This window comes from Xenopus laevis, chromosome 9_10L (assembly GCF_017654675.1).
Source record: "Xenopus laevis strain J_2021 chromosome 9_10L, Xenopus_laevis_v10.1, whole genome shotgun sequence".
In the NCBI taxonomy this organism is placed as follows: domain Eukaryota; kingdom Metazoa; phylum Chordata; class Amphibia; order Anura; family Pipidae; genus Xenopus; species Xenopus laevis.
This window is the reverse complement of record NC_054387.1, coordinates 54,776,507-54,799,480: the sequence shown is the minus strand read 5'-3', so window position 1 is coordinate 54,799,480 and position 22,974 is coordinate 54,776,507. Positions and strand designations below refer to the sequence as shown.

Genomic DNA, 22,974 nt, shown 5'->3' with positions numbered 1-22,974 from the left:
TAATTGACTGGGCGCTCCACATTTTCTGTCAGCTCTTGAAACACCAAGGCAACAGTTTCTATACAATTTATTGTTCCCAAATTGTCCATTACATTATTGTCCATTAAGGGAGACTTTCAGTGCATGACAGAAAAGCAAAGCTGTTTATGGTTAATGAATAGATTATTATATCTGTGTCATCATTTTTATCTTGCCATTGTTGCACCGTAATTGTGTGAGAGTAATGGTAAAAAAAATCCCAGCTCCAACAACAATCTTGTAGCTGCATTTGGGTGTATAAATATTGAATAGAGTCTAGCTGACATGAATTCACTGTGATCCCTCCTCACCCCACAGAAATTCAGAGGCAGTGATCCCTTCAATCCCTACAAACTTCCAGCGACACAATGAACTGCCCCAAAAGCTGAGGTGTTACAACCTGTACTAAACCTACAATACAAGTTGGCAACCCTGGGAATTTAGTTGCAGGTCCTGTCAAGAGTCCGCAGCCGCCGCTAGAACCCATTACCACTTTCCCATGTTTGAATTTGCCGCTCACGAATAGGTAAGCCGCAGTGGAGCGGTCACACGGTAAGATCACATGACCGTGACGTCAGGTCCTTTCCTAGGATAGGAACTAGCCGCTACCGTTACAGAAATACTGGAAGGAAAAGGTAGTGCAGCCAATGACAGTGACATCACGCGGGTTCGCCTTTGGAATATGTTTGCCCCCATCGGGCTACCGTATCCTTGCTCCGACAGGACAGAGCGCCCAATGACAAAGTGACGTCACGAAGCTTTGCCTTCGGAGTTGGTTGGGCCCGCCGGGCTTCCGTACACAGCGGTCTGCAGCCTGAGGGCCGTGTTGAGAGGTGACACCGGGGTCCCGGCGGGAGGTGCAGGCCGTAGGGCCCTCCGACACACCGGGCACCATGAAGAAGGATGTGAGAATCCTGCTGGTGGGAGAACGTGAGTGTCCTGCTCCTCTGTGTAATAATAATGCATGTACTACTCGCCTCTCTACTCTCCTTTGCTGTAATGCTGCTCTGGGAAGTACGAAATACCTCTCATCATGGGGCAAATATACATATGTATTAATATACAGTGCAAGTTGTACCTGCCCCGCTGTGGAGTTCTATTGCCCTGGGCGGCGGGAGGTATGAAGCAAAGAGATTTACTGCTTGACCTCTGTGGGGTTGTACAGATCTGGGGCAGTAGGAATACCCCTTGTTATTTTATATATGTGGATATATACAGTCTGGTGTGCCTGCCCCTCGGGGTGGGGGTAATGCTTTGGTGCAATGATGCTCACTGGGTAAATATTTATAGTACTAGTTATTAGTGTTCTTCTGTGGGGAATACCATTCTGGCATCATAGAGAATATCTTGCACAGTATAAATGTTTATTATACTTTCGGTGCCCTGTAGTAGTTGGCTTTGGTACCCATACAAGAATTGCTTGCATCTAAATGATTTGCTGGTGTTCTTATATGGAAGAAATAAGATGACAATTGTGACAGCCAGAGGTCTCTATATAGATAAGAGCGCACCACATGATGGGTCTGCCACTTCTGTATATGGCTGTATAATGTATATATTGCCCTTTGGCTGCCCTGAACAATGCATTCTTGGTTAACATATTTGTTTGCCTATGTCTATTTATAGCGGTAGTACTCCCTTTATGCTTATGTTAGTAATAGGGATTTTCCGAGACAATTTTTACAATTTTACAATTTTTTTAATCACTGTTTGTTCTGAAGCTCTCCAGTTTGGCATTTTAGCAGCTATCTGGTTGCCAAGGTCAGATTTCCCACTAGCAACCAGACAATGATGTGAAAGAATTAGGATCATAAACACCGATGGTTAAATGTAGTAAGTCTTTTCAGGTCTCAAAGTGAAAAACACTCACCAGTTTAAGGAAGGGGTCCAGGTGCACCGCCCTGAACCTTCAGCTGAGGGAGCAGATAAGCATATGTAGAAATTGAGCAGGCACTTCTAGGAACCAATCTTTCAGGCAGACTTTTCAATTAAAAAGTATTTATTTATTGGAGAGCACTAGGGGATAAAGTATCCTGCTGATACGAAACGCGTTAGGCTGTGTCCTAGTGCTCTCCAATAAATAAATACTTTTTAATTGAAAAGTCTGCCTGGAAGATTGGTTCCTAGAAGTGCTTGCTCAATTTCTACATACAGTGATGTGAAAGAAACTTGAAGGCGAGTAGGAGAGGACTTCGATAAAAAGATAAGGGATAAATTGACCAGTGGAAAAGCTTCTAAAAACAGGCCATTGTATAGCATACTGAGAGTTAACTTAAAGATGAACTTTCTGTGCATATATTCTATTGTTCATATGTAATATGACATGCTCATGTGGTTCCTGTTTCATTGGTGGGGCAGCAGTTATATGGGTTGCCATCCCAGTTATAATACAGTTTAGGCAGCGCGGTACCCACCCATGGGTGTTGCATTTGACCCCCTCTAAATCTCTAACATGTCACCTTGTGCTTTGCAGCCAGGGTTGGGAAGACCTCTCTTGTTATGTCCCTGGTCAGCGAGGAGTTCCCAGAGGAGGTAAGTTCTACTGCATATGTCAGGGGGCGGTAAGTTATATGACTTTATAATGCTACTGGCTGCCACTATGTGGGTTTAGGGCACAGGAATATTTTCCTTACAGGCTTGATGATTTCCTGAAGTTCTGGGGAAACAGAGGGGAGTCCATTACAGAGGGATTCCCTTAATTCATTGGCCATAGGCTGGTAACCATGGCAGGAGGCCATGGCATCCAAAGCCTGTTTAGACTTTATTAAATACTAGACATTAAGCCCGTTAAATTAACGGGCGCTAGAACATATGTAGCCAAACATTTATAAAAACAGAATTGTTCTAGTCTAAAAAAAATTCGCCAGAGACGGTCCGTGGGGCACATGCGTAGTAGCGCAATCCCACGGACACAGGGACTGGACGCAGAGACACTTCAACTTTATTATATAGGATATTTATCTCCCAATGTAATGTAGGATAAATTGGGCTTCTGTACAGGCCGTACTAGCCAGGATAATGGCTGCCCACCCTGAAATGCATGGAGAGCCATTGTTGGGTTAATATGCTTTCTCTTGCAAAACTTTCTCCAGCAATGTGCAGAATGCAATTCCTCCTCTGTCTTTTTGTTTCAGGTTCCTGCTCGGGCAGAGGAGATTACAATCCCTGGAGATGTCACCCCTGAAAGAGTCCCAACACACATAGTGGATTATTCTGGTAATAATATGTGATGTCTTAACCAGAAACTGCAGCTGGGCTCATTCTGTGGGGGGCACGTTATGGGGGCCATTCTAACAGCATGTGACTTTCTTCCTTTGCAGAAGCAGAACAGACAGATGACCAGCTGTACCTGGAGATATCGCGAGTAAGAGTAGTACTTGTGTGTCCCATCACGAGTGTGTGTGTGTGTGTGTTTGTAGTGGACACTTTAATGTTTCAGCTGCCCAATATAAAAAAACATACACAGAGCCTTGCCAGTTATAGTAATTAGGAGCAGGAGTGTGATTGTAATAAGAAGCAGGGCATAGTAGAAAGGAGCAGAGCATAATAATAATAAGTAGCAGGATGGTGCAGGTTATAGTAATATAAAAAAAAGCAGTGCACAGTATTGTGTAAGGGATATTTTCATACAGAGTGAGGCTGGCGGTATTGCTGTTTAAATTTCACTCCAATTGCTGGCTACTGCTGTGCTAACATAATCTAAATGACTATTCCTTTCTTCTAGGCCAATGTTATCTGCATTGTATACGCTGTAAATAACAAGAACTCTATCGATAAGGTAAGGAAGAGAACTATAGCCAAACAGGGATTTGTCACAATGTCTTCCTAAGGGTTACACGTTCTGGTATTCTGTTCTGAGTTGCATTTCTTCATTTTAAATAGCGTTTATTCAAACAAGTGAAATGAAGTGTATTAAATGGTATGTCATGCATTCTTTCAGGTCACTAATCACTGGATCCCTCTTATTAATGAACGAACAGACAAAGACAACAGGTATGTGTAATACTGGGGTACAGGGACTTCTGGCTAATATTAAACAAACCACTTCTTGTCTTAGTCTTAAAGGAGTTGTTCACCAAAATGTATTTCAATTCAGGTGGTTTTCTAATTGTTCAGCAGAAATAAAGATGTTTTTTGAAAATTGAAATCTAAAGATTAATGTTTATGTATCAACTAATGTATCAATTTAGAAAAGTTTACAGATTTTGTGACTTCCATTTCAGAGCTGATCAGAGCTAATTCAGAAAGACATAAGTTGAAAATTAAAACTTTAAACTTCAATATTAGAAAATTGGTACAAATAGAAAACAGAGAGTAGTTGAAAAAAAAAATCTTCACTTCTGGAGAGCTGTGTGAAAACAACTGAACTGAAAAATATGTTTGAAGGTGAACAACCATTTTAAACACAGCCAGTAATTTAAATATGACTGCATTTGGAGTCTTATTGGCACAGCCAGGAAACTGCAACTGCCCATGTCTACTGCTTTCCATTCATGGAATCCATGCCACGGGTAGGGTTGCCATCTTTTCTGCAAAAAACTACCGTCCTTCCTATATTCTTGGCATTTTTTCCTGTTAATTACATTGGCATCAATCATCATTTTTACCGGCCAGGCTAGTAAAATACTGGCCAGGTGGCAACCCTAGCCACAAGTGGTGAGTTCTCAGTGAATGTGCTACTATAGTGCTCAAAGTTATTGTAGGATATCCACAAGTTAACTGATTGTGGCATTTTGCTTTCCTCTCACTGCAATGTCTGTGTGGAATACAAATCCAGCAGTAGGTCAGAGTGTACACCCATTATGTATTTTTATTATTCCAGGGTTCCACTGATTCTGGTGGGGAACAAGTCTGACCTGTTGGATTACAGCAGCTTGGAAACCATCCTGCCCATAATGAACCAATATTCAGAGATAGAAACATGTGTAGAGGTGAGTGAAAGTTTGTCACAATACTAAACGGATTACCAGAAAGGGCACTCTAGTACCTTTTGGCTTGCCTATGTCTTACAGTATACATGGTACTAAGCACAGAAGAGAGGATATTAAATGGAGTCCCTCAGGGCTGGCAGAGAAAGTTCTCCTAAGTGTACACATGAACTTATTTGAGTATTTATTTCCTGATCTCTAATGTTTACCTTTTAGTGTTCAGCCAAAAACCTGAAAAACATATCAGAGCTTTTCTACTATGCTCAGAAAGCTGTTCTGCACCCCACCGGACCCCTGTACTGCCCAGAAGAGAAAGAGGTATGGAATTTTGATTCCTGTATGACCTATTAATGGCTATGTGGCTTGTACAGAAGAGAAACAAGTTCAGCAGGATGGCAACTGAATTGTTCTCTATACAAACACTGCCTTTTTTCTTGCTGAACTTATAGTTATATAAGAACACCGGGTTAAAAAAAGCAGACCATAGGATAATTGAACTTATAGTTATGCACGAGAGAAAAAGTGATGGAATGAGCATGAACTTTCCCTGTCCTTTCTGTGCAGCTGTCTATTTGGATATGTTTCTGTGTTTGGAGCTATTCATTTGGTGAACTACCCCAGTGCTCATAAAGCTGTATTAGGCAGCAATCTTATAAGACGATCTGTTAATCAATTGACTGTGTCCCGGATATGCCCAGCCTCACTGTCTCATTCCTCCTCTGAGGACCATAATTTCTGTTGACCTTGTGTCCATTACTTTAGGAGTATGTCTAGAAAGCAGCACCACTGTTTCTCCAATTTAAACCATGCTGTCAAACAGCTGCCTGCCTGAACTATTTATCTTTTGAAGCGCTGTTATGGAAACTAAAATAAGTAGACAAATCACTGTGTACTGTATTATAAATCCTTTGGCAACATTGTGTGTGTCCTCTCTTGTGTTCTCCTTAATTCCTGTGCTTATGTATGTATGTGTATTTGTGATCCTGTGTTTCAAATGCTTTGACTGTTCCTCTCCCTGCAGCTGAAGCCAGCCTGTGTGAAAGCCCTGACACGCATCTTTAAGATATCAGACATGGATAATGACAGAATTTTAAACGACGCTGAACTTAACTTTTTCCAGGTAAGACTGAATATTATAATTCCCATTATCTAGGAAAACTGTGTGTATGTCAGGTATTACTGGCATTCTGACCCTGGAACAAACAATCATTTCTCTCTTTCCTTGTAGAGAATATGCTTTCACATACCACTGGCACCACAAGCCCTGGAGGATGTCAAGAATGTAGTGCGAAAGAATGTCCACGATGGTGTGTCTGGCAATGGCCTGACTTTGAAAGGTAGGATCTGAAAAAACACTAATTAGGCTAGTACCTGACTAGGCCGATCAGCAGGTGTGCCTGCACCCGAAAGCATTGTCTCTGCCCGGTTGTAGGCAGATGGGGTGAATATCGGCTGCAAAATGCTAATGCTCACATTTTTTTTTTCCGCCGATATCCACTCTGGCTGCCTGCATCTGGGCGGAGACAATGCTTTCTGCCGCAGACACATCGATCAGGACAGCAGCAGGAGCAGATTCTTGGCTTGCGTTTTTTCCAAAGGCAGAGATCAGAATACATCTGGACTCTGTACAGTTACAGAGACACTGGGATTCCTTCTCAAACTAAGTGCAAATCGTATACATGCACAAGGTTTTTTGGCTGAATACAGACAAATACAAAAGTTCCTCTGCAATCAACCAATTATCAATATATTGAAGACATTGAGACATTTTGTGCCTTGAGCTAGAAAACATGCCCAAGGATTGTTTGTCGATATATAGCAATATATTTGGCAGAATACCCCATTGACTCCGCAATCCACAGTTTATTTGCTGCTTTTGGAGCTGATTTCTTGTTAGCTGGAGTTTCCCTGTCCTTGTTCAAGGTGTGACGTTGAACCTAATTATTATTATTAGGGAAATGTGGCTTGTTAACATTTGCTCCCAAACCTGCGTAATGAAACCCATATTATGCTAGATGGAAGTTAAAGCAAACACTCAACAACATTCAAAACATTTTCCTCTCTTTCCCCCCCCCCCCCAATTGTTGATGTGGGATTCCATGTTGTTGCTGTATGTGCTCACTGCCCCAGATACGTTAGTGAGAGGGCAGTGTCTGTTTTTCATGGAATTGATATTAAACTGCAATTATGCAAATGATATTGTAATACCCTCCTTCAACCAATGTGTTCTGTAACACTAATATATTAATGGGAATGTGTTTTTATTGGAAGGATTACAGGAAAGGTGCACAAGCGTGGAACACACCAACAATGTTGCAATCCTTCTCTTTGCAGGTTTTCTGTTTCTCCACACGCTCTTTATACAGCGCGGTAGGCATGAGACCACATGGACTGTACTACGGAGATTTGGATATGACGATGACCTGGAACTGACTCCAGAATATCTGTTCCCTCAGTGTGTAGTCTTTCTTTATTCTCACTACAATGTCTCCCTCATTGCCATGCATTTTTTTTGCAGACTATGATGTATTTAAAAGTAATAAGGTGTTTATTATTGTTATGGCATATAAATCCTTGACATTGCTGCCTTCTATTGGCTGTTTAAGAATCTGCTTCAGAGTTTTTTTTAAAACCATTGCCATTGTTACCAAGCTTTTAATCTGCCAATTACTAGCGACGGGGAATACATTATTCTGGGAACTAAGAGATCGGTGTTTGGGCCTTTGTGGTCTCAAGTATTTGCCAGTGTGGGTGTCTTTAGGTGAAAAGGTTATTTCAAGACCTTTAGGGACTGTTTGGATCATAGTGTAGGTTGTAATTAGTATATAAGGTTGCTTCGTAGACAAGCTAGAAGGGGGAATACGCAGGTTGGTTGGTTGTTTTAGGGCAATTAGGGTGACATTACATGGTAAGGGTATTTTGAAATAACATATGTTTGTGACATTTGACTGTTGATTGATTCAGGTTAAAGGTTCCCATAGATTGTACGACGGAGCTAAACCATCACGCATATCTCTTTCTCCAGAGTATATTTGATAAACACGATCAGGTGAGTACTACAATATGTTTAGTAGAAGGTGGTACTCTGTAATTGTATTGTATTCATTGCACATAAAAAAAGTTGCATGTCCTTGGGGAAATTACACTTAAACACTGGGAGAGTGCTCCAGAGCTTAAGTGTTATTAAATTATTTGTCCCATACAATGAGTGCCCCAGTTTCACTGCCAGGAGCAGCATGCGACACAAACCTGTTCTGACTGCCCATTGTGTACTTATGTGTGAGACTCACACAGGAATTTGTGTTGCAGGACAGAGATTGTGCTCTATCTCCAGAGGAACTGAAGGATCTATTTCAAGTATTCCCTTATATGCCTTGGGGTCCTGATGTTAATAACACAGTCTACACTAACGAAAAGGGTTGGATCACCTACCAGGGCTTCCTGTCCCAGTGGACGTGAGTAAATGTGGTCTCCCTGATGGTTACATTCCAGCTGTACCTAAAAGAAATATTCGTTCTTAGGGTCCAATTGCATCTGTATGTGAGATATATATGTGTGAGCAGTGCTGCACACAGATCTTTGCTTGTTCACACCAAACAGGGAATCTGTTAATAAACAAATTATAAACCCTGAATTCAGGGGCTTTTGGGACTTATCAATATTGCTTCCTGTTCTCCTCATGGGAAATAGACATCTTTACAGTCTGCCTGGGGTAATTGGGCATGTTAAATCCCGTCTGGGCAGTTTCTTTTATGATGATGTTTACTGTGTTTCTGTCTGGAATTTGGCAGGTTAACAACATACCTGGATGTGCAGAGGTGCTTGGAGTATTTGGGCTATTTGGGCTACTCCATACTAACAGAACAAGAGTCCCAGGCCATGGCAGTCACAGGTAACCCAGAGCCAAAGCTCATATTCAGGATTCCACATATAAACAGTTCCACAGAATCATACAATGCAGCTGCACACAGGCCAACATTTGTTGTAGTATCTGTAGGAAAATCTGTGTTTCAGTCTGACAGCTCAGTAATTCAGGTGCAGACTCTAAACTGATACAATTTTGCAACATTTAGTTGATACATTTTTCAGCATCATCTCTGGAGTATTGGCAACTATTGTATCAGTTCTAACAGCTCCTTGTAATGAAACCCAGAGATTCTGCTCAGCAGGGACAAAGATAAGAAATGTATCAACTAAATGTATCCATTTAGAACAGTTTACAAGGTCAGCGATCCCCCCCCTCCCAGGGCGGCTTCAGAATGTGAAAAAAGGCACTTGACACTTCAATATTAGAAAAACGGTCACATAAAGCAAATAGAAAGTCATTGGAAAAAGTCATTAATTCTTGTGATCTATCTAAAAACAACTAGTTGTTTGAAGGTGAAACACCCCTTTAAATACAGCCCAATTTCTAAAAATGTTGGGAAACTGTGTAAAATATAAATAAAAACAGAATGCATTGATTTGCAAAGCACTGAAATTGCTCAGCAATACATTTCCAAAACGTTATGATAGGGAAAAATGTGTGTAAATCCTGTAAAACATGCGGCTATCCAGACAAAATCTTAGCCAGGAAAGGTCTTGCTTATTTTAGCAAACTGCATTCTGCACTTATTACACTAGATTGGCCCCATAGTAAGAGTTTGGGTGCTAAACTTGCTTCCTGTCTGCAGTCCTGACCTGTTGCCCACTGAAAATAAAACAAAGGAGCCCCCAAACGGTTGAGCAGCTAATAACCCTATACAGCTAAGAATGGGACCACATTTGCCATTTAAAACTACAGCAACTAGTGATCTCAGTTCCCAAATGGTTAAGTATTGTTAAAAGAAGAGCTGATGCAACACAGTGGGAAACATGCAGGTCGCCCAACTGTTTTGAAACGTTGCTGCCATCCGATTCAGCAGATATTTTTCAGAAAAAACATCTTATGTTGAGGTTTACATTTAATTTTTTCTTCTCTCCAAGTGACTAGAGATAAGAAGATTGACTTGCATAAGCGGCAGACACAGCGTAATGTGTTCAGGTGCAATGTGATTGGTTCCCAAGGCAGTGGAAAAAGTGGGATTCTCCAGTCCCATTTAGGGAGGAACCTGATGGTGAGCAGTTTATCTCCTGCCAGTGTTTCCACCTGTACCTGACCAGATCTTTAGTTTCTAGCCCCTTCATCTACTTCTGATTCAGCATTTTTTTTTACATTTTTGTGTGACCCCACCATCACCAGTCTATGGTAGTTTACTGCAGCCTTCGTGATTGACAATTTGGACCTGCCATGGCTGCTGATCCCTCCTGAATTGGCAAGACCTGTGAACGATGTATATATCCCTGCTTGTCCCACCTTGATCCTTAAAGCTGCAGCCAGTGACCCATTTCTTGTTTCGTTCCATTACAGAGACAGACGAGAATCCGAGAGCAGCATAAGTCCTTCTATGCAATTAACCCGGTATATGTGTATGGCCAGGAGAAGTATTTGCTGGTAAGTTAGAATCACAGAGCCCAGAGCCTGCAAGGTCGTTAGTAGCCCTGAGTTCTACTTGAGGAATAAACCAAAGCAAGTGGAAATCTGTCCTTCAGAATCAAACCAACAAATACCTTCATTTGTTGTTCTGCTGGTGAATGAAATGGCATAATAATAATAATAGAGGTACAATTTTCTCCATGAGGCAGATAACATAGTATTTTGCAGAGTGTGAATGCTACCTACCGAGAATCAAAGGCCCGTTAGTGCTCAGTCATATGCTTCCCTAATAACTGGTTTTACAGAACCATCTATTTCCATGTCTTTCAGCTGCACCATGTGATGGAGTGTGAAGCTTTGTCTCCCACTGATGCTGTGTGTGATGTAGTCTGTTTGGTCTATGATGTCACTAATCCCAAATCATTTGACTACTGTGCCAGGATATTTAAGGTTTGTGGTTTCTGTTGGCTTTAATTAAAGGGACATTCCACCCAAAAAATTTTTGTATAATAAAAATAAAGTGTAATTCTAAACAAGTGTTGTAATATATGTGATTTTTTTTGGTGCTCATAAAGCTCCTATTTGTAAATGCAAGTGAAAGCACTATTTGTATCACTTCCTGCAGTTCTGGTTCTGACTTGTGAGACAGTGTAGCAGATACCAGCCTCCTGAAGTTTAACTGGAAACTCATATTTGTTTTTACTGCTAAATGCCTGATGCTTGGCTCTGTGTACAGTGTATGTGACTGCTCATCACTTACGTGATTTCTTATCACACAGCAACACTTCATGGACAGCCGGACACCCTGTCTGCTTGTAGGATCCAAATCTGATCTTCATGAGGTGAAACAGGAGAGCAGCATTTCTCCAGCAGAATTCTGCAAAAAGCACAAGATGCCTCCACCCCAAGCCTTTACCTGCAACACGGCAGAGAGCCCCAGCAGGGAGATCTTTATCAAAATGACCACAATGGCCATGTATCCGTGAGTACCCAGAACACTCTTCTGTAAATCCTGTATGGTGTCCTCATATTGCTCACACTCACCTGAGCAAAGCACACCTTGTCAGAAACATTGCTCTACTCTTACTGAATCATCCTTCTGTGCACCATTTCTCTATTCTCTCTCTATGGCATGTAACTCAACTCTGCAAGCCTGTATCAGGGTGCCTTGTTTCTTTGTTTGCTTTCTCATTGCAGACAGAGGCTTTGTTATAAGGTATTTTTGCTGGTGTCTTTGCTCCTGACCCCCATCATCTCTAGAATTGGGCCTTCCAGCAGGATCCCATGTGATCGTTTATGGCAGATTCATAGGATTCCCTCCTAGAAGTCTGCATTTAGTGGGATAAGGCACAGAGTTATAGGGCTCAACACCAAAGAATCAATGTGACATGTTGGTACTAATAACTTATGCAGCTTCACTGACTCCTGGAGAGTAGTCTCTTTCCCTTTTAGTGAAATATATTGTATATGAAATGGTCCAGGCAGAGTAAGGGTTAATCTCTCTTCCACCTCACCCCCAACCCCCCCCCCCGCCGCCATGGGGTAACATTGCTTGTCATGTTCTGTTATCTAAAGGATTATTAGGGTGAATGGCTAGACATGCTGTGTTCTGCTTCTATAGTTAGTGCCAGGCCACACAAGGGGTAATGTTTTGATGCCCATTTCCAGACTCCCCTGAATGTCATTGCCTGTGCATGTGTTTCTTTGCTGAATAGTAAAACTGTGCCAAACATCCATGTGCTGTTGGCTCTGACCCCACAACTATGCTGTTATCTGTGCACGAATTGTCCTTACCCACCCATTTCCTACATTATACACAGCCGATATTGAGGGCAAGTTTAGTTGCATAAAAATCATGTTTACCACCAAACAGAGTCTCCTGTAGGCTGCCAGTCTACATAGAGGCTACCAATAGCCAACCATAGCCTGTATTTGGAACCCCCCAGGATTTTTTTTTTTTTTTTGCATGCTTATGTTGCTCTCCAACCTTCTTTACATTTCAATGTGGCTTATGGGTAAAAAAAAACATTGGGGACACCTGTATTAAACTGTCAGAGAGTTCTGGTAAGCTGTTTAAGTAGCTAGGTAGGTCTAATATCCCTTAAGAGCTGCTGATACACTCCACTCTCTCAGTCCTGATACCCATGTCTTTTCTCTCCCCCTCTTCTCATCCCTGATGTTTCCCCTCTTCCTCAGGCTGCTTTCTAGTGTGTCTGCTTAAACATGGCTGATACCCAATGTTTTTTTTTCTAACCATTTTGGCTGGTCAGGATAATGCTAACCCTCACTAAATAATAAGGGGTGTCATAGAGGTCCTGAATCACCTCACTTGTATTAAAGATCATTATTGTGGCTTCTCCCTGTGCAAAGTACCTAAAGGGTGAAGTTAGCTGCTAAATGAGTCACGTGACACAGTAAGAAATGAAGGGGTAGGCAACACAAATAGCTGTGTTTACACGTACAATTAGGATACTGAACTTGTGTCCTTCTGTGTGTCTCCGCAGTCACGCCCGGTTACGCTGCCTCTGTACCTGCAATAGGTGCACTTTCTGCCTCTGTCAGAACCTTCTCAACTCAGACCTACTCCAGTCTGTAAAGAACAAAATCTTCACTGCCGTTGTGAACAGGTTGTTCATTTTGTTATCCACAGTTCCCGCTTCCCTAACATACTAATTATACTATCAAGCATTGCCTTGCAGGACATATCCACTGCTGGATAGGGATACCTTGCCTTGGCCTTTACCCCTGGGGAACATTCTCCTAAATGATTTAAGGGTCGGCTTCTACTAAAAGCCTCTGAGAGCCATATCTGCTAGAGAAGTCACAACCCCATATCCTGTCTGGAATGTTAAATTCAATATTGCACTTTACACCAAAGTGTTACATAGAAAAAAAAATTGGCCATGCATGGTTAGATCAGAGATTGAGATGGCTGGACAATCCATTTGGGTGAGGATTGTATTAGCTCATTGATGTGGTCCTCTCCCAATGGATCTGCACAGGACCCAAACTATCAGACCATCCAGTTGGTATAAAACTTGAGCCTATTTTCAGGCTTGCTGGGGGTATACCATTATGTAGCAGTTTGGAAGATTGGCCTCACTTATGCAGGGGAGGTTCCTGCCTGACCATTTGGGAGGGAGCAGCACAGGAGCAGACAGTACCCAGAATCAAACTTCTGTTCATGGGTTAGTATTGGGGGAAAATTTAATTTACTTATGAAATGGGCACAGGTTTTATTTTCCCTTAAAATACTGAATTTGCTGAATTTCTTAATCCAAAAAGTGTGTTTCCAGTTTTTGGTTTAAGTCAAATGGAGAGGCAAAAGCTGTGGATATGTCTGCATTATTGCCCGGCTTGGATTAAATACACTGACATAGATTAGAGTTTGGTTTGTTATCTTGCTTACAATGTGTGGGGGTCACAGTTGGGATGCAGTTCTGGGAACAAGCATAACCTTCACAGCAACCAGTGTGTTTGTGTTATTCTGCCCCCAAACAAAATGTAAGCTTATGTAGCCCTTTGGAAGGGCATTTATTGTTATTTTGTTTTAGTGACCTCCCTTTATAATATGAGGTTTGTGTAAAAGAACTGCAATGCTATTCTTCTGGACCCCCCCCCCCCCACACTGAACTCATAGCATCACTTATCCACATGGATACCTGATGATAGGCTGGCTCTTTATGCAAACTACTTCTTATGGCAAAGGTCTGCTGTGAGAGCACTGTTGTCATGTACTGCTCCCTAAATTTAGAACAAGTGCTAAGCTCCCTGGTCTCGGCTCAATCATCTGCCTGTAGCAGCCGCCTTTGGCCTCGGGAGGAGCCCTCAGCTACTCAGATGCAGCCAGGTCTTAACTTGAGAGGAGCAAAGCAAATGTTCTAAAACGAGCAAAGGGGCACGTTCTTTTTCAAGGTTTTGGACGGAAGGCAACTGTTCAAGGAGTAGACAAAAAGTGTGGTCAGGCAGGCCGGGGTCGGTACAGGCGGAGTTCAAGGTCAGACAGGCCGGAGTCGGTACAGGCAGCGTTCAAAGAGTAGTCAAGAAGGCAAGGGTCAATATCGGCAGAGTTCAGAATAGTCAGGCAGGCAAAGGTCAAAACCGGAATCAAATAAAACAGAAATTGCACCCAGATACGAAAAAGTTAGACCTAACAATGGGCAACAATTTCTAACACAAAGCCCCTTCAAATAGTTTGAATCTTGCTCCAAAGAGTGATGACGTCATTACACACTGCGCACAAATTGCGGAAGTGTGCACACCGCGCACCATAAGAAACAAGCGACTAGTAGGAAGAGGCACCACGCGGCGGCTGTCCCTGCCAGCCCACTAGACCACCAGGGTGAGTTGTTACAACTGTAGTACAACAGGAGCTGTACCTGCTGGTCAGGACTGAGCATTGCAGTTCCTATGACTCCTAAACCTTTGCTGCTGCAGTAGACTTGTTATTAGCGGATCTCCACTTAAAGACTATGTGCTAGTTTAATTAGCTATTAGTGCTGACTAATGATTTGGTGCTTTACCCACATATACATCTGTCCCATCAGCCCCTGCCACCATGGTCCCTAATATACACACAGAAGGGGCTCTAGAGCAAAGGAGTCCATCTTCAATCCAAGTCAACTAAAGTGACCTAAGGGCTCTGAGGGGGGGGGGATCTTGCATTGTGCATATATTGTTCTTGCCTACTAAATACCTAACACTGGAATATTCAATGTGTGTTAAATATAACAATAATAATAATTTAATGAACACTTCAGCTTTTTTAATCTTGAATGAGTGAATGTAGAATCTGTCCCTTTATCATTATTTTGTCCACTGCATGGTTGATGGGCCTTGAGGGTACATGTAATTCCTTTAGCCTGTCCTGCCAGGTTCCTATCTTACCCCACCAATGAGTAATCAAAAATAGCACAGGGACTGACATTGTTACAGAACCCTATGTTATACTGGGTGTTGTTTTATTTTCTCTTCCCCCTGTGAAGGCACCTCTTACATTTTTACATCACTTGCTACTTGTCAGTCATCTTGTCTGGTATATTCTCTGGTGAGTTAGTGCTACTCGGCCATCTTGCCTGGCATATTCAATTTGCTCTTGTTGAGCTGAATTACATGGCTGTCTTGATCTTCCCTGTCAGTGATATGGATTCCCTGTGCTCTTGGCATGTTTATGGTAGCAAGGCATTTAGTGCTACAGGTGGCTGGCACATAAGATCTGAGTGGCACAGAGCTAGTTTCTCACTCACACTCTACATGGGCCAAAGCTCTTACTGGGAGGAAAATATTATTGGCTTTGGGGGGAAAGCATACTTGTTTGTCCACAAACAGAACCTTTTATGACCAGGGAGTAGAGTGTAACAAGTGACATGCATTGTGGCATGGAACATTAACTTATATCCCAGACCATCTGAATACCTCAGCCCACCCACCCCAAAAGCCATGTATGTATGTATGTATGTATGTATGTATGGAGCCTGCCTTTCCACCTTATATACCCTGAAACCCCAGAATATTCCTTCTACCCTGTCATATAGATCATGGCCAGTGAATGAATCCATGTTTGCACACACAAGGCCATGCTTGGTTGAATCTAATCCAGAGTGTCTGCACCCATTATAGCTAACCACTATATGATATATATATATATATATATGTATATGTGTGTGATATGTGGGTTGATACAAATCGCATGGTGTGATCTCTAACTGGTTTTATGTTCAGCAACTGGAGGATAATACAACAAAGTGGGCAGTGCCAGGGGAACAGTGATGCCAATGAAATCAGCATAACCTTTGCCTGTCTTTCTGCTAATAATAAGGAGAAATCAGCACTAAGGCCTGGGCTTGGCTGCTTGTCAGAAGGTCTAAAAGACTATATGGCACAGGTTAACTAGTGGATAGCAGATAACACCATTATGTTCTACAGAGCTTATCTGCTGTGTAACCTGAGCTGTTTCTCATTTGAATGGCTGCCCCCGTTGCCACACAGCAGCTTATTTATATAAACAATAGTAGTGTTTCTAAAGCAAACCAGTGCAGGGCCAGTTTTACCAGTGCAGGGCAACACTGCATTATATTTGTATTACGTTAACACTTTTAGTTTTTTGATGTTACTGTTCATTTAATTGACTTGCATTGTCAGGCCTCCCATCCATGAAGCTCTTGCTGGTAAGGCCTCGTCTCTGTGCCAGTTGTATTGCCATTACCTGTTGTCTTTACAGTCTGCCATTTGTCCATTTGTGAGCAGAAAGTGCAGGGCCTTGGTCAAGCTGGTTTCTTTGTGCATGGTCTTGAATATTCAGCAAAGCAAGGGTACACTGGGAGAGTTTATTCCCCTTTGGTTGCTAAATATTTGGGTCCCTGGTGTTGCTGAGGGGCTGTGGTTGGAAGACGCTGTTGAACTGAAGGCATGTGTGTGTGCATAAGGTTGAGAGCCGGGATAGATGTTTTGGGGGAAGCACTGCTCACAGACACAGGGAGCAGCCTGGGACACCAAGTCCATCCTGTGGTCCACGTGGAGAGTTCAATCTACATGGAGTCCTCCCTTCACTCAACCAGAGCGGAACTCAGGTACCTGGTGTGTTTGACACAATAAGACAATCCCACCATATAAGTTGGCTTTTAACTAAAATAAAGATGTGTGAGTGTGTGTAAGCGCCATGTGTAGCACTGTCCCCATTGCTCTTCAGTGATATCATGTATTATTCTCAATGTTCTGGTCTCTAGTCTGCAAATCTTGGGCCTTAGCCTTTCAAACATTGAACCGCTTCCCTTCAGAGCTATTTATGTATCATTGTGTTGGCTTCTGTGTCTGTGTATCATGGGAGATTAGCATTATAGACTGGAAACCCTCCCTTATAGTCTTTACATACTATTGCACTGTTTTTTTCACAAGGCATCCTCTGGAACTGGCCCTACAGACCCCTCTTTAACGTGATTAACTTGACGTTTTCCAGGTGTTTGTTCCTGTGTAAAAAGGTGTTTGAAGTTAGTTGCCCGACTGGACAGGCCCCCCCATGTTACTTTTTGAGTCGTTTGTGTATGATTTTGTTGCATGTAATATGTTCCTTTTTTTGTGCCCGGTATTGCAGATGACAGGACCTTCAGCGGTTTTATGTATAGGTTGGAATATACACCAGTCCAGTTCTGTAATATTGTGCTATAAAAAAAGTGTGTCCCACGAGGAGAGGCAGCTTAGAACACTGATATATCTGCCATTAGTCATTCTTATTAACAGCTTTTCATTAATAATGATCAAAAAGGTATATTTTCTATCGTTGTGCAGAAAATAGTTTTTGGGTAGCATTCCCCTTTAAGTATGTCATGCAAAGGTCTCTAAGAAGTTAAATACATTCCTAAAATTATTTGCATAGCACAGGACCATGTTCAGCCTCATAGTACTGAAAACAATAATTACTGAATAGTTACTGAAAACTGTTTTAAAGGGGACCTGTCACCCAAAGAAATAATTCCAAATCCTTTTCTATCATGTTAATTGAGCAAATTAATCTTTACTTACACTATATATATTATTTGAATTTCGTTTCCTTCAGTCTTGGAATAACATAATTCCAGCAAGCAGGCAGCTGCCATTTTGTGGACACTTATCAAGTTGTGCATCACCACAAAATCTTGTGTATGCATCAGAATAGGGGACTTAATGCCCATGTGCAGTGCCCTACATAATTATAGAATGTGAGGAGAGCAGTGACATCTAGGAAGTGCTGAATGGAAAGTGAAAGTAAAAGATTGCCCCACCTCTATGCCTCAGGCATAGAGGCGGGGCAGGTAATATTTGATTGACAGCTCACATATTTAATCATCTTTATCACAGGTATGGATGCTTTAATGAAAAAAAGAATTTGGGTTGCATGTTTAATTTGCAAAGGACTTCCATTATTCAGCTTTTTATGTGTGGGTGATGGGTCCGCTTTAAAGGAGCAAAAGTTAATCTTAAAGAATATGATTAGATATCTTTTATGTACTGGACTCACTATATCAGCTCAGAGGTTCAGCAGCCCTATAACATTAATGATCCAGGCCTTCAAAGTTACCCCTAGCAGCTCCCCATCTTGGGCTGTGTTAGTTCATCTTTTGTGTGTCAGTGGCACTGCACATGCTCAGTGTACTCACTGCTTAGTTTCTGTCATAGAAGCTGATGATTTAGTGCTGATTAGTAAAAGAATGTAGTGCAGACTGCATTGATTTCTGAGTTGCCATGTACTGTGAATTGGAATTAATTACTAATCAGCTTGTACTGTGACATATTTTTTATATACTGTATATTGTCATTCAGTCTCTAAGCTTAGGTAAGTGATACTGAGGGGTCATCTTCAGGAGAACAGACCTTCTATTTTCTTAATGTTTTATTTGGTTTAGCGAGAAGCTGCACTTTCCCTCTCTCAGCTGTGACTTCAGAATTAGGGGGCAGTATGATTTGTTGACTCAGAAAGAAAGGCTCAATGGCTGATAGACGGGGCCCCCATTTCCCTACTAATACATTCTACTGTCAAAGCACTAATGACTCTATTATCACACTCACGAGTCGATGTATTAGCATTGATAAATTTGGCTACATTCTAATTAAAAACTGGCGCTGTTTCTTACAGCAGTCATTCCCCAGGGAAGCACATGATGGGGTGACAACAATGAGGTTGAGAAACAGCCATAGAGAATTTACTTACCCAGTATAAGATTTCCTTCTTTCATTCTGTTGACATCACATCTTATTTGATGACATCAGTTCATGATGCTAAAGATGGAATGCTGGGAATTGTAAACCTTTACATGGAAAATCCATGAGCCCTCTAATAATAACAACAATGTGTCTGTTTGTTGACTTGTACTAAAAGAAGATGTGCATGTGAATTTAACCCTTTCTTGTCCGTCTTTTCTTTTTCCTCAGGCACATGTCGCAGGCGGAATTGAAAAATTCAACCTTTTGGCTGCGGGCAAGCTTTGGTGCAACCATCTTTGCCGTTCTAGGTTTTGCCATGTACAAAGCTTTGCTAAAGCAGCGGTGATCTCGGAAGAAGCCATTGCCCCAAAGCCAACACCCCATGTACCTCCTTTTAATGTACGTTATGAGTGCGTTCCATTCTGCTTGCACAGATCTATTTAGAACATTATTATCCATGGAATGTCCACTACAAAGAGGAATTAGGATGTGTCAGCAGTATTATTCAAGGTTCACGGGGGTGAGTGTGAAACTGCCCTGACAATGGACAAGTACAGCAAGAATTGGGGCACAGATGTAGAGATCCGGGGTCCCCTGATGTCTGCGGCCAATAATCCAGGGCCTTTTCAGATCAGAGAGCCCAAGCCTGAGACTTATACAGCAGTACATACTGTAGTAATGACCCAGTCCTTTGTACTAGGAGATCTGAAGCAGTAAGTACTAATGTACTAGTCACTACTCCTCTTGCTCTCCCGTCCAGTGTATGGGTGGGTTTTGGAGAGTACTCATTGGAAGATGAGAATGTGTGCTTCATTTCAGTATGTGTTTGCCATATGCTCAGACATCTGTGCTCTCATGATTACATTAGCTGCTCTATAGAGAGCAAGTGCATTCACCTAGTAACCACATAAGTGAGCATGGCAGGTAAATACGCTCCCAATACTAACAATTTGGTATGCCCCAGCTTAAGTCCAAAGGAGGTCCCTGCAGGCCCAAACAGAGTACATTATCTGGGCACCTTTAAATGCCCTTTTGTTCTCTGATTGAAGCAGCTAGTATGATGCATTAAGGATCAATGTTATTGGTCACAAGTGAGGGTGCTGAGATGTCTCCCCAATATCAGAGTGTGCATGTAAGCAATGCTTAGCTGTCTCTTGTCCTGCTTCTACACTACATTCATAAAGGCTGTACATAGTGTATATAAAGGCCTAACTACCTTCTTATTAAGGTGAAGCCTCCTACTATCACCCATGCGTACCCCTCCGATCATGTGTACCATGAGCTTTGGTGTGACTCTCACACCCATCCCGTGACATAACCTTCATGTGAATGAGACTGACCGAGGGCAGGCTGTTCTATGAAAGGTGCATGATGAACCATAAAGGCAGTAAATTCCTGTTCACCCCGTGTTTCTCAGCGGCTTCCGGGTATTATTATCATCCAAGGATGATATCTATGTATTTTTGTGGGTTTCTATTTATTTTATTTTTTCAGACTTATTTTATAAATGAAATGCAATTTTCTGATTGATCCACCTTTTATTTCTCACTAAATTCACCGGCGTCCTAGCGACCTTAATCTCTGAGTTCTCCTAGAGTCACAATGGACAAAGGGACCCCTGGGGGTAGCACCTTTTTCTAATTACAAATTCAACCAACGGAAAGAAAGAACTCCTGTAAAACCTCTATTTTTTTCATCACTTGCCAACTAGTGGTTTTCATTAAAAAACTTGTGTATCTCTATTATGCCTCCTGTTTTATTTATATGTCCCGGAGCCCTTTTTTTGTGTGGCTTTAAGCCCTATGCCAATTAGTAGGGATGCAAGGTGCCACATTTGACTCAATCCCACCCTATTTCAATTCTTTTAATCTGACTGTTTTTGGTCATGTATGCCCTAAAACCCAAACGGCAATCAGACCGAAAGGTAAATAAAAGAAGGCCTAAATAGAAAGGCCTTACATGCAGAATAGGAAGGCTAATCACTCAGAACTCTTACAATATTAATGACAAAGACCAGGTACAAGTTGCTGGGAATAGGTCCATCTGTGACCGATAAACTTCCCCTTTAATGCCTGTATAGCCTTTGTACTAGCATATCCACTATACAATGTTCTGATGACCTCTAGAATGTGTGTGATGTCACTAAGCTTTTGTTTTTAACAGGTAGAAAGCAGACAGACTACTTGGCCTTGCACAGGTTAAAACAGAACAAATCATTTTTGCACTGCACAACCTTTGCATTGCTGATTTGTTTGGCAGCAGTATGTGCTGCTGAGCAGCAGAAAAGTTGTATTTGCTGATTCCCTTACACAAGAGGGACAGAATGTATATATTACAGACAAAAGACCAGAAAAGCCTGTTTCTCTTTCAAGGTCAAAACTTGCCTACGTAAAAGAAAACATTATTCCAATAACTTTAGTTATATGGAAAAACAATTGCTATTGAAAGCATTTGCCTAACTCCTGGTTGTTACTTTTTTAAAAATGTTGATGATGATCAGGTCTTAAAAACAGGTCTGTTAAAGGGATACTGTCATGGGAAAAAAAAATTCAAAATAAATCAGTTAATAGTGCTGCTCCAGCAGAATTCTGCACTGAAATCCATTTCTCAAAAGAGCAAACAGATTTTTTTATATTTAATTTTGAAATTTGACATGGGACTAGACATATTGTCAATTTCCCAGCTGCCCAAGTCATGTGACTTGTGCTCTGATAAACTCCAATCACTCTTTACTGCTGTACTGCAAGTTGGAGTGATATCACCCTCCTCCCTTTTTCCCCCCAGCAGCCAAACAAAAGAACAATGGGAAGGTAACCAGATAACCGCTCCCTAACACAAGATAACAGCTGCCTGGTAGATCTAAGAACAACACTCAGTAGTAAAAATCCATGTCCCACTGAGACACATTCAGTTACATTGAGAAGGAAAAAGAGCAGCCTGCCAGAAAGCATTTCTCTTCTTAAGTGCAGGCACAAGTCACATGACTGGGGCAGCCGGGAAATTGACAAAATGTCTAGCCCCATGTCAGATTTCAAAATTGAATATAAAAAAACCTGTTTGCTCTTTTGAGAAATAGATTTCAGTGCAGAATTCTATTGGAGTAGCTCTATTAACTGATGTGTTTTGAAAAAAAACATGTTTTCCTATGACAGTATCCCTTTAATCAGCTGGTTTGTCTTACATTGTATCAACAGTCTGAATAGACAGGGACAGACAAACACTCTTTTTAATAGCAACACATATACAAATAACTTTTTTTTTTTTTATTAGGCAAAACTTTTTTGGGTTGACTTGCCCTTTAACTGCCGTACAGACTGGTTAAAGAGGTTGAGCTCCCCTGGGTTCCCTGCGTCATATACATAGAGCTAAGATAGAATATTACCCTGGGTTCCTTACTGGCAGCAGCCTCTCCATGAACGCTTGTTACATATAAAGCACTGCTGGCTGGAGAGAGTGAGCCAGGCGAAGGTAGAATAGGTATATGTATGATTCAATGACCGGAATGAAACCTTCCTCAGCAGAAAATGGGCTTTTAATGAAGTTGCCCACCTGCTGACAAATTGCTATGTTGCCTTTATATCATGCATTAAGGGTTCTTACAGACGAGCGTTTTTACATGCGCTCCCCCTGCGTTCAGTTTTTCTGCGTTCAGCCGCAGGGGAGCGCAGGGGAGCGCAGGAATAGTCGCATTACATTTTTTCCAATGGGGCTGTACTCACACAGGTGTGTGTAGGCGCAGAACGCAGGAAAAATGCAGCATGTTGCGTCTCAACCTGCATTCAGCGCAAACACGCGCCTGTGTGAGTACAGCCCCATTGGAAAAAATGTAATGCATCTATTCCTGCGGCTGAACGCTGAAAAACGTAACGCAGGGGAGCGCAGGTAAAAACGCTTGTC

At 41.8% G+C, this 22,974-nt stretch overlaps 1 protein-coding gene across 3 annotated transcripts; it reads left to right on the top strand.

Moving 5' to 3' along the window:
- Positions 1-661: 661 nt before the first annotated feature.
- On the top strand, positions 662-20,819 carry rhot1.L (ras homolog family member T1 L homeolog). 3 transcript variants are annotated; one of them, XM_041575444.1, is made up of 21 exons: positions 662-948; positions 2,492-2,550; positions 3,153-3,234; positions 3,339-3,382; positions 3,743-3,796; positions 3,959-4,011; positions 4,841-4,949; positions 5,163-5,264; positions 5,968-6,066; positions 6,175-6,283; positions 7,281-7,401; positions 7,911-7,995; positions 8,256-8,401; positions 8,738-8,838; positions 9,912-10,042; positions 10,336-10,419; positions 10,732-10,851; positions 11,181-11,383; positions 12,906-13,028; positions 16,827-16,970; positions 19,306-20,819. In XM_041575444.1, the coding sequence occupies exons 1-21, from the start codon at positions 912-914 to the stop codon at positions 19,421-19,423; spliced, it is 2,124 nt and encodes a 707-aa protein (XP_041431378.1). In that variant the 5' UTR covers positions 662-911; the 3' UTR covers positions 19,424-20,819.
- Positions 20,820-22,974: the final 2,155 nt, after the last annotated feature.